This window comes from Sinocyclocheilus grahami, unplaced genomic scaffold (assembly GCF_001515645.1).
Source record: "Sinocyclocheilus grahami isolate Dianchi unplaced genomic scaffold, SAMN03320097.WGS_v1.1 scaffold218.1, whole genome shotgun sequence".
NCBI lineage: Eukaryota > Metazoa > Chordata > Actinopteri > Cypriniformes > Cyprinidae > Sinocyclocheilus > Sinocyclocheilus grahami.
This window is the reverse complement of record NW_015505397.1, coordinates 76,411-89,108: the sequence shown is the minus strand read 5'-3', so window position 1 is coordinate 89,108 and position 12,698 is coordinate 76,411. Positions and strand designations below refer to the sequence as shown.

Sequence of the window (12,698 nt, the reverse complement as noted above, 5' to 3'; positions counted from 1 at the left end):
AGAACTTGCACAATTGGTGGCTGACTAAATACTTTTTTTCCCCACTGTATGTCACTATAAATTGGCATGAAACGATGACAGGACGGTCCTGCTGTGGTGAAGTGTCTCACTTAAGCTCACACCGATGTTACATCACAGCAGCCCAATCAATGGCTTCAGTGTTTCTGAATTTCTTTAAAAGTGGAACAAAATTTGAATTAGTTTTTCTCTTTAATTCTAGATTGAATCTTTCTTTTATATGATGTCAATATATAATTATTTCCTGAAAAACAGTGTGCTGTTTCATTTGTTGCAATGCTGTTTCATTATCTTTTGCAATTTGGTTGCCAGGAAACTTCAAATGAACATCTGCATACCTTTTCCTTTAAAGGAAATATTTGCTTCTAGGATTAGATTTTCAATGGCATTTTAATGTTTAATGAGGGTGTTTTATTTTATATATTATTTTTAATTTTTGGGGGGGAAAATTAACTTCCACAACATCCAACAATACCAATAACAATAAAAATGGTTTGTTTTACTTGTTTAAAATATGACATATATATCAACTTTATGCACTTTCAAGAGCTTGTTCAACATAGTTGAATTTTCAGATTTGAACAGCATATTTCACAATCTACCTGTCGTTACAAAATTTGTAATACATTGCAGGCATAATTTTGACCAAACAACCTTCATCCCTTGTTGGTAGTATTCAAGATCAGACAATACAGGTTATAATATATGTCCTGTGTATCAAAAAAGCAGGACTCACTCTATGTATTCTTTTATTCCTCTTCTTAATTTACTTTTTTTAATTAGTTTAATTTTTTTTGAATGAAATCTGCACCATATTATCCATTTTTATGTCAAATACTTCAATATCATCAGTTAAATTTTTTTTGGTGGTCATTTTCTATATGGTATTTTTCTGTAGTACCCCCTACAATTCTAATCCTGTTACCAGTACTATTAAATTTTTTGTAAGTAATTTTCTGAGCATCAGGATGGGGAATGCCTTCGTGGCTGTAACTCTGAGATGTCAAACTTCGGATGGAGCACAGCATTAGTCCACATGCTTAGACGATCTCTGTGTGTCTGTATACGTGTAGGTGGCCTCGTTCATATTACTGGGTCTGATGTCCATGATGATACCTCAGTGCGCCGTGTTCGAAGGTTTGGTGGTGGTTTTCGTATTGATGGGTCTTTGTGACGGCTGTTTCATCACTATCATGGCCCCCATCGCCTTTGAGTTGGTAGGGCCCATGCAGGCGTCTCAAGCCATCGGCTACCTCCTCGGCCTCATGGCCATACCAATGACAGCGGGACCACCGATTGCAGGTGAGGTGCTTAAAAAAAACATCTGTTAGAGTAAATACTTTGCATTAAAACATTTACATTTGCTTGCATTGGAATGACTAATTTTTATTTGATAGAACTTTGAGCTTTTCCTTTAAATGCAATTTAACCTTTTAAAAAATTTTACTAAAAGTTATTTTATTTTATAATAACATATAATATATATATATATATATATATATATATATATATATATATATATATATATATATATATATATAATAGACATGTATATGGATTATTATATTGATAATGCATATACATGTGTATATATAAAACTTATGTTATGCTTATCTAAGCTTATGCATGTAAGCTATGTTATATATTACTTGAGAAGTAAATCTTACAATTTTCACACAAAAATGCACACACACACACACACACACACACACACACATATGGAATTTCTACTTGTACAGCCATATTTTTTTTAAACATTTTCTTTTAATTAATTTTTTTAACAAAAAAAATGTGTGCAAACACGCACATTTGTACTTGTAGATAAATATGTTGAAAACATGATTTAATCAGCCAGCATGCTGATCTTGGCCCCGTTCTCCAGATAAGACTCGCACACACACAACAGACTAAGTGTTTTTCCAGTTTCTGGGCCTGGTGGACAGGAATGAGACTTATTTTGGAGGGTAAATTCCAAGGTCTCCCTGTAAGCACATTTAGTTTGGACTGTTGACTTAAATGCTCTTGTTCAATGACGGTCTCCATATGTTTCCAGTTCCGCAGCCTCGTTTTGAAGAATTAGACCCACCAGAACATCTGCTCCATCTGTACTCCAATAAATAGACCTTATACTTTCAGGTCTCAAGGTTCATTTACAGAATACTGACGTTACTCATTTTGTCTCTCATAGTTGAGGTATACCTATGATGAAAATTACAGGCCTTTTTGAAGTTTTGAAGTGGGAGAACTTGCACAATTGGTGGCTGACTAAATACTTTTTTGCCCCACTGTGTATATATATATATATATATATATATATATACACACACTACCGGTCAAAACTATTTGTTTGTTTTTTACATGTTTCTTATGCTCATCAAGACTGCATTTATTTGATCAGAAATACAGGAAAAAACGTTATATTGTGAAATATTATTATGATGTAAAATAAAGTTTTTCTATTTTAATATACATTAAAATCTAATTAATTCCTGTGATGCAAAGCTGAATTTTCAGCATCATTCCTCCAGTCTTCAATGTCACATGATCCTTCAGAAATCATTCTAATATACTGATTTATTATCAGTGCTGGAAACTGTTGTGCTGCTTAATATTTTTTTAGAACCTGTGATATTTTTTTCAGGATTCTTTGATGAATAAAAAGTAAAAAAGAAAAGCATTTATTTAAAATAGAAATCTTTTCTAACAATATTCACTTCAGTTCAGTTCAAAAGTTTGGGGTCAGTACATTTTTATTCTTTCTTTTTTTTTAAAGAAATTCAAACTTTTATTCAGCAAGGGTGTGTTAAATTGTTAAGAAGTGATAGCAAAGATTTATATTGTTAGAAAAGATTTATATTTTGAATAAATGCTGTTCTTTTTAACTTTTTATTCATCAAAGAATCCTAAAAAAGTATTGCAGTTTCCAATAAAATATTTGGAAACACAACTGTTGCCAATATTGATTATTCTAATAATAAATCAGCATATTAGAGTGATATATTTCTTAAGGATCATGTGACACTTTATACTGGAGTAATGGCTGATGGAAATTCAGCTTTGCATCACAGAAATAAATTCTATTTTAAAGGATATTAAAATAGAAACCATTATTTTATATTGTAATAACATTTTGCAAGATTACTGTTTCTTTCTGTATTTTTGATCAAATAAATGCAGCCTTGATGAGCATGAGACTTCTTTAAAAAACATTACAAGTCTTACTGATCCCAAACTTTTGAACAGCAATAAACCAAAGACTTAAACTACTTCAGTCTGTGTGCATTGAATTGATTTTAGTTAGAATTTAATAATAGTTCACCCAAAAATTCACACTCATGTCATTTCAAATGACTTTCTTTTGTGGAACATAAAAGAGGGTATTTTAAAGACTGTTGGTAGCCGAGCTGTTTTGGTTAGACAAAAAATGCAAAATATAGTTTCATGCATGCTTAGAATTTTTTATGGCTTGTGATTTTCTCTTTTCTCTCGCAAAAAAGGTTAATTTTGGACCCTGACTGCGGACATCGAGGATAAGATTTCTGTCATCTATAGTATAGATGAAGGGTTACTCAAGCTTAATATTTGACGTCTGACATGAAAAACTGGCAAACCAGCTGAGTGTGTGACGTCTGTTGTTTCTCTGTCTTTCTGCAGGGATTCATCTCACCAGCACTGCTTGTGGCATGTGTACGTGAGTGTGTGTCAAGATGGTGTGTGATGTATTTCCTCTGTGCTTGGCTCTAATCAAAGTCGAGGTCTCAAGGCTTTCCCTCCTGCTTGTTTGCTGTTCTGGAGAGAAGGCGTGATCATCCATCAAGAGCCCAAATCCTCCTCCAGTGGCCCGCACTGCCGTTTTTACCGGCTCCCGAGTGATTGAACAACTTCCGCATGCAGATTTGGGCTGAAATCACCTCCTGCTTGCAATTCTCACGAGAAACTGAACGGTTAGCTCAGGTAGTGCAGGAGATGTCAGTTAAATTAGGACAGCAACCTTTATAAAGGAAACATTAATTTGATGTGAGAGAGTAGCATTTCCTGCACCGAGAAAAGTGCTGTTTTCATTTAGCTTTATAGTAGGGCTGCACGATTAATCGAATGCAATTGTCATGCGCATTTTGTTAGTAAAGCCGGTTCTGTAATCAGCAGGAAATCATCATCACATGATGGAGCAGAATTTACTACACATAGCCGTAGTTCACTGACAAGTTACGCAAAAAAAATCGCAGACGATTTTATTGTGCGATTATGAAATCGAAAAAATCATTCTATGATTATGACAGCTGTTTGCATAGCTTCTCAGTGAACTACGGCTCTGTGAAGTACATGCTGCTCCATCTGAAAGCATGTGAAAATACCACATTTAATAACATGATTTTACTCCAAACTCACTTCATAACGTCAGTCGAGTGTTTGAAATAAATCCTTCTGTGAGATGATGTGGCTTCTTACACAGAATAAGGCACGCAACATATTTCATAGTATTTAAGCAGTGATAAAGGCATTGCATTATAAATATACTTTATTTTAATGAAAATTATAATAATAAGAACTCAGATAAACCATATATTGCCGTAGTCGTGTGTTTATTAGTCACGTTGAATCAATGAAAGCAGTTGAATCTTCTGTTTATTCAGTTGCAGCAATAGGCATTTTCTGGGTTTCTTCTGCGAGGCGTATTTGGAGTTTCAGCGCAAGAGCGCCCTCTGGCCTTTGGATGGAGATTTACTGCGGATCACAGAACCGTGCTTCACTGAAAGATACGCATGACAATCGCAGCTTCTGTCGAATCGCGATCTTGATTCTATTTCGATTTATCGTGCAGCCCTACTTTATAGTTTATTGTCTAGATTATGCAAATCAGATTTGTAAGCTTTAGATGTTTTCATAATACGATTTTTAAAATAACCTCCATAGACTTGCTTGGAATTGATTTCGGAAACTTTTATGAGACAAATCCGTCTTTCTTAGTGTGCTTTCTGCTACCGACTTCAATAACCTCAGCCGTGATTTTCATATCATAACGTACCGCAGCTGTGTATCGCAGTGAATTATGTAGAAATGCAAACTAAACGAGGAATCATTTTATGAATTTTTTTAAGCTAATCCTCTGTCCTTAATGTTATCTGCTAAATTGAGTTCAGTAATCAGCTATGCAGTAAGGAGTTCACAAACTGTGCCATGACCATTGAGCCAGATGAAAACTAAAGGATCAATATTCATAAAGGGGGTGAATCTCGTGAAAAAAATGCCAAAAGAAAATAAATAGAAATTATATTTTGCATGAAGATTTTGTTTGAACAATTAAGCAATTAATTTCCACCAAATTTATATAATGCGAAAACAATCTTGTTCATCATCAAAATACTTTAATTAAAGAAATCAAATCTGAATACATACATCTGTATAAAATAAAACTTTATTGTAGATTATTGGAGTAGATTTACAAGAAAATATTTCAGTCATTGAAAGTCACATTTAATTTATTGTGTTGCTTGTTGCTTGTTTGCAATTATTTGTCAGCAATTTCTGAGTGAAATAGTTTTAAAGTAACTCATACACCAGTTTATTTCAATTCACCCTTTATGCAAAACATAATTTCTTATTTTTGGGGTAAAATATGACCCAGATATTTCTTAACAATTTTCCTGAGATCCATTCAAGGACAAAATCACTACATTTTCTAATTTTTAAAAATCTACATGTGTCTCTTTTCCACATTTGACTTCCGTTTATTGTATTTTTTTTTTAAGAAATTATATTTTGGTTATATGTGTTGTCTTGTTATATTGAAAAAAAAAACATCTGGCATTTGGATTCAAGTTGAATGGACTTAAGAAGACAATCAAAGTGCGATCTGAACTGAATGACAACACCATAAAAATGTCACATCTGTGATTCTGTTTAAGAATGGAAAGAACTGATTGCTGTAAGCAAAACAACATAGTAGTATTACACAAAGTGGGCCATGTTTATGAATATTAATCAAATACTATGTGACATTTGAAGCTGTGTTTATTCTTTTTGTATCGGTAGATTACATTAACATGTCTCATGTGTTTAGTGAGAGCAGCTTTTCCTCAGTCTCTTCCAAACACTAATGAGCTGAAACAATTCAGCCAAGAGAAATATTGATTAACATTCAAAAATAATTCAATTTGATTAAAAATAGACCATTTTAGCCTACATTTGTGTGTGCATGCTTATTAGAGTATCACGTCGCTGGCTTAGCAACATGCTGACATCTAACTGTTGAAATCGATCGTGAGGTTAGGATGCTGATTTAGGCCATAGGCATCAAGGCAGCTCACTAGTATTTGGAACAGAGCTGTAGTTTCTCTCTGCACTTTCATCCGTCTATTTGTCAACTATTTCCCTGAAGCCCTTTAACCACCAGTTTCTGTCCGTGTTGTCATGGAGATCTGTCCATATGAGCTAATTAACATTGTTTCGGGTACATTTTCCTCAGAACTCATTAGATGCCCTGTTTAAAAAACAAAAAATGGTCACGATCTTAACCAAACTGCCTCAACCGACCCCGTCCTGCAGGTTTAACCAGGAGACGGCGCTTTTACACAAAAGCAACTAGACCACAAGACACCTCTTCAGATTCTAGTACTATGTGATGGTGTTATGTGGTGACTAAAGATGCTTGTTTTAGATGAATTGATGTCTTTATTGGAAAAAGATACCTCAGACGTCTGTTTTATGGTTTCATACTGATAAGTGTTAGACCCTGGTGCACTTTGTTGTATTGATTTGCCTCCTAAAGTGGTTTGTGCAGATTCATGGATCCTGTCATTTATGTCTCTCTGATCAGCATGTGATTATTGGTGCTCATATAGCAGGCCCTGCAAATGAATCCTTATCCAATCGATCATCCTTCCTTAGAGTTTTGGTCGTGCCATTTGTGACTGGTAGCTCTGTTTTTATATGTGTGAGGGACAAAGAATGAGAGAGACAGAGACATTCAGACTTTTAGAAACTCAGGGAGTGCAGACGTTTTTCATATTTCATCAGCTGCCAGTGTATTATTGCACGCATTCATAAATCTGTTATGTACCACATATTTTATTGATAAAGGCATTTGGAGTCTGAATAGGTGAATTGGGTAAATCTCAAGAAAAAAAATATGTAGGTCATATATACAGGGTGCGATTTGTGAAAAAAGCAGGGGGGGGGGGGATTTTGAAAACTTTTTTTCAGAGAAAGGCTTTAAAGTAACCTAATGTTAGTGTAATCTGTTAAAGCACATCATAAACCCGTCTTTTTAAGTACCTGATGTGTCATGTTACAAAATGTTTTTAATACGACTGAAACTGTAGGCTGTATTTAACGTGATCACAATTTAATAAAAACATTAGGCCGATTAATTATTTAATTTCAACGGTTATCCAAACAACGAATAAATTATATAGGAAAGTGAGCAAAGAACATTTACAGTATCAACGAAGCTTTTTGAAACTCCGAATCAGTTAAACCATTGCGTCGCAAAATGATTCACTGTTTCGAAGCGCTCCAATCGGATCGCGTATCGGGACTTCAAAGCGTGTATCGGGAATCATTTGATTCAGATCGGGACTTCAAAGCGTGTATCGGGAATCATTTGATTCAGATCGGGACTTCAAAGCGTGTATCGGGAATCATTTGATTCAGATCGGGACTTCAAAGCGTGTATCGGGAATCATTTGATTCAGATCGGGACTTCAAAGCACGTATCGCGAATCATTTGATTCAGATCGGGACTTCAAAGCGCGTATCGCAAATCATTTGATTCAGATCGGGACTTCAAAGCGCGTATAGCGAATCATTTGATTCAGATCTGTTCAGAGCTGTTCGCGGGATGTTTTTATCCCCACCGGAGATAAAAAAAAATTCAGCAGAGGCAGGGATGAGTAGACCAGAGTGGGGGAACCAATCGCACCCTGTATTGGCGCATTGTGTAACCAACGTTTCTTCCACATGTCTAAGGCACATAAGCATCGCCGCGTTACCTTGATCATGCAAAGCGGATTCCCCCTCGGGGAAAATCCTTTGGTTCTGAGCCACCACTGCAAGGGTCTCATGTACAGCATATATATATATGCGCATTGTGATATAGTCAAAAACATTCAAATCTATTAAAATCTGCATAAAGGCAGTGAATATCATAACTATGACTATCATGTTTTTCACATTACATTAATGTACTATTATTATTACTGTAATGCAAAAAAAACAGACTTTTTTGGATTACAGTAATAATAATTGTGCGGGAAAATGCTTAATTTATGGAAATGTCATAATGTCAAAATAATTGAGTGAAATTCATGCTTTTTCAGATGCTCTTGTTTTCATAGATACAGACTCCTGCAGTCTGACTCACGCCGCTTATGTCTTCCATAAATCATTTTGTCCAGTTTCAGCCAAACTTGTATGTAGGGACCGTGGCTTGTCTGTCTGTCTCGCTCATCTTTAATTCTGGTTTTGTTTTTAATGATTAAACATCAGTGCAAAAGTCACTCTGAATATGTAACTTGACTTTGCATTTTACTGTTTTGGCTTAAATTGACAACTCTTTTTATTTTACTTTTAACCTTGCCCGACCACTCAGCTTCTTTCCAATGTGTTTCAATGACTAACCTCACTTCATGAGTAAAAAACAATTTCACAATGACCATTTTCCTACTAAAATAATGAATTTACTTTTTTCTTACCTCACGTCACTGCCTTTTTTTTTTCAAAATGCAGTTTAATTTAAAGGCCAGATAATATACTTTTATTTATCTGTTTGTGTTCATGCATATTGCAGAAGGAATTTAATCTAGGGGACGCAATAAACTTTATTTTTCTGTAAATGTTGAACTGGTGCGTAAACATAGTAAAGGTCTCTTTAGCTTTCGGATCAATACTTTAGACGGCTCTCTGCCCTTCTGATGTACCTTGTGCCTGCACATAAAATACTCTAAACTACATTTCCACCAGGCTTCTCAATTATATTGTTTACAGTTGTCAACACAACAAAAACTGTACTTACATTTAAGTACATTTCTCATATATATGCATACACACAGAGTTGACCTTTAGGGGTCCAAACGGTGGAAGGGTCAAACGCTTTGTGTCTGGAGAGTGTCCGTCCCACCTGGTGCTTACATGTACTATAGCGACACATGCTGTAAAGCCTGATACAGGCAATAGGGCTTCAATTAACAGTCATTTCTCATTCTAAACTACCATAAAAGGTCAGTAAATCAGTCATGATTGTGTTTCTCTCTATTTTTCAACTGTTCTCACTTTACACAACTGTAGCACTTGTTTTCTGAACCTCAATTTTCACCATCCTCATCCTCATCATGAAATATTAGCGATTTTAAAGGATTATTGAAGGTGAGCTGCTAGAAATGTGTAATTTTGTGTTTATGTGAAAAGTATTTTTTTGATCCTGTAATAAATGTTTTTTTTTTGTTTTCTATTCAACCAACAATAAACATATTACACACCAACTGTTATTCCAAATTGTCTTTTTGTCGATATTTGCTCTCAATTTGATAATGACTGGTGATTGTTAATATGTTGAATTGAATTTTGTTAGAAACCAGGCCCCTCAGTGTAAACAAAATGGGTGAAAATGTCAACTGTTTATGTCCTAAATGTCAAGAGAACTGAATTATGATTTATCATCTATTTATTCTGTACAGTCTAAGAGCTGGTGAGTAAACTAAACATAGCTGTTTAAAGTGCGTTGAAGGGCAAGTATTTGTTCTTACAATGCTGAAATGTCAGCTTAACTTAGTGAATAGAAATGGAAATTTTCCATTTACTTACAGTACTTGTGGAAGGACTTGTGTATTATCCATTGCGTTTGTAATTTGTTCTTTTGTTTTCAGAATTGTGATTTGTTCTGCACTTCTCGGCCACCGTACTTTTTGTCCTACAATCTAGTTACATAATATTGCAGATGTTCCTAAATATGTGCTTTGTGAATTAACCTGCAAACTCCAGACCGGCGAAAAGGGAATATGTGGAATTTTTCTTCTGAAAATTTCTTGTAATCAGCAGTTGAAAATTGAAAATTAAAACTGAACTGCATGTTTTGGTAGCAAAGTTGTTTTGAAATAACAACACCAATGTCTATAACATTCTATACTGTATGAAATGGTACCATTGAAATAGTACATTAATGTAAGTCTTAAAATACTGTCGTACGTTCGTTTCGTAAATGAGGCCCATGGTGTGGTAAATGGGCAACTCTGGTAACGCTGCCCTCTCATTCATGCTAACCACTATATGTTATGCTTGCGTGTTCGGATAATAATAGCTTTCTAGGACTAAACATTATTTGGATAGTTGGTAAAAAAAAAAAAAAAGTTAAATATCTTAACCCTACTGTTAGACCTACCTGAAAAACTAAAAAGCAATTTATTTAATTCGAAGGCCTGTCATTATTTTTTATTTGTGCTATAAATTTCTTTATTAGTTCTTATTTTATTACTGACTGCTTGCTTGTAATTTTTTATTCAATTAGCCGAACTTTTTTTCCCTCCCTTTTCAAATCTCGTTTTAGCAATAGATTATATTTACACTAAGTGAAAATAGAAGTATTTTTTAGCAATATGCTATTTACACTAAGTGCAAATACCTATTTACACTATGTTAAAATAGCAGGATTTCTACTATCAAGTATACTACTTGTTGCAAATAGTGGCAATTATCTGCACTTCAGTATTGTAGTACATTATAAAACAGTATGCAATAGTAACGTATTGAGTGTAAATTTTCATTTTAATTATTACATGGATGCCACCTTATTGGTACAATAAAGCCCTCCCTACACCTACCCTAACCCTACCCGATACTTTATTTTCAACTTTTTGATTATTTCCTTAATTTTTATTGAAAATAAATGCTTTTACGATGTGATACGAGATTTGAAAAGGGAGGAAAAAAAGTTCGGCAAAAGGCGGGATCGAACCCAGGTTGATAGCGATAACAACAAGCACTTATCCATCTTGGGGGGGAAAGTCGTGGCCTAATGGTTAGAGAGTCGGACTCATAACCCAAAGGTTGTGGGTTCGAGTCTTGTACCGGCAGGAATTGTAGGTGGGGGGAGTGAATGTACAGCGTGCTCTCTCCCACCTTCAATACCACAACTGAGTTGCCCTTGAGCAAGGCACCGAACCCCCAACTGCTCCCCGGGCGCCGCAGCATAAGTGGCTGCCCACTGCTCCGGGCGTGTGTTCACAGTGTGTGTGTGTGTTCACTGCTGTGTGTGTGTGCACTTTGGATGGGTTAAATGCAGAGCACTAATTCTGAGTATGGGTCACCATACTTGGCCACATGTCAAGTCACTTTATTTTTTCACTTTATCTGTACCACTAGAGCCGATGTTTTACAGCCACTTTTAACTAAATGTAAATATTCACTCCGTATTTTTTATTCCATAGTAAGGGCAATTCATACAATACATTTAAACTGAGCTACTTTAATACCATCTCCGAACTTTCTACCACGACTCTGCTGTTCTTCGTCTGGTTCTTCCTGTATACGTTGATTGACAGATGTCTCGTCCAGTCAGCGGTGAGTAATCCCAAACCACTAGCACTGTCTCAAACTATACCTACCTCTTCCGGTTTGTCTGATTTTTTGTTGTGTTTTCTGACTTGTTCATTTGTTTTCTGATTTGTAGTTGTGTTTTCTGACTTATTTTGTTTTCGAATTTGTCTTGTGTTTTCTGACTTGTTATAATGTTTTCTGAATTGTTGTTGTGCTTTCTGAATTATTATTTTGTTTGTTAGACTTGCATTTGCGTTTGTAATTTGTTATTTTGTTTTCAGAATTGTGATTTGCTTTGCACTTCTCGGTCACCGTAGTGCCGCGACTAAAAAAAGGCTGGGAAACACTGGTCTGGAAAACAGGTAGCGGATGACAGGATTAAAACTGGAAAGAGATGAAGTGTGTAAAACATAAAATCACCGTCTGCCTTTTTAAATGTGTTACTCAGAGCGACTGTGCCCCCGGATTTAACCGATGTAGTCACTGTTGAAACAGCACCAAATCTCACTTTTTTGTGCCTATGTTGGAGTGGGTCGGGAGGAAAAAGTAGTAAGAGCAAATAGTTTTAATTTAATCCATTACTGAGGGCAGTTTTACTCACAGTAAAATAACTGAGTCATGTTTCTTCCGTTCCAGTGGTGCTGGTGAGGCATAAAGAATGACATGCTGAGTCACGCTGTCAGAATGAGCTCAACATGTGCTGCCCTACGGGATCAATGAAGAGGAAAGTAAAGGTTTAAGGTAGGCTTAATGTAGAAGTGCATTTTAATGTACATTTTTAAAAGGAATATTTAAATGCATAAGTCTAATGAAAAGTCTAAAAATATAGATAAACATCTTATATACTCTAAAATAATTAGATAGATACAAATTTATATATATATATATATATATATATATATATATTACTATTATTATTATAAAAGAGAAACACATCCAATCAACTAGAATAATTCCATTAGACATTCTACAAATGTTTGAGAATCTTCAGTAGTAAACAAAATACATCAATATAATATAATAGAAGTGCAATACAGAAATATAATACAGAAATTTGCATTTAAAAAAATAATATTTAAGCGTCCATATTATGCCATTTCGATGCATTTCGATTATTACGTTTCATGCAGTGTGTCTGTAATGTAGCTGCA

At 34.9% G+C, this 12,698-nt stretch overlaps 1 protein-coding gene across 1 annotated transcript in view; it reads left to right on the top strand.

The window, feature by feature from the left end:
* The window catches only part of LOC107596364 (monocarboxylate transporter 8-like), a 24,886-nt gene extending 21,173 nt beyond the window's left edge, over window positions 1–3,713 (top strand). The window contains exons 5-6 of the mRNA XM_016287088.1: window positions 1,092–1,320; window positions 3,673–3,713. Coding sequence (XP_016142574.1) covers window positions 1,092–1,320; window positions 3,673–3,713 — 270 coding nt within the window. The remainder of the gene's footprint in view (window positions 1–1,091; window positions 1,321–3,672) is intronic.
* Window positions 3,714–12,698: the final 8,985 nt, after the last annotated feature.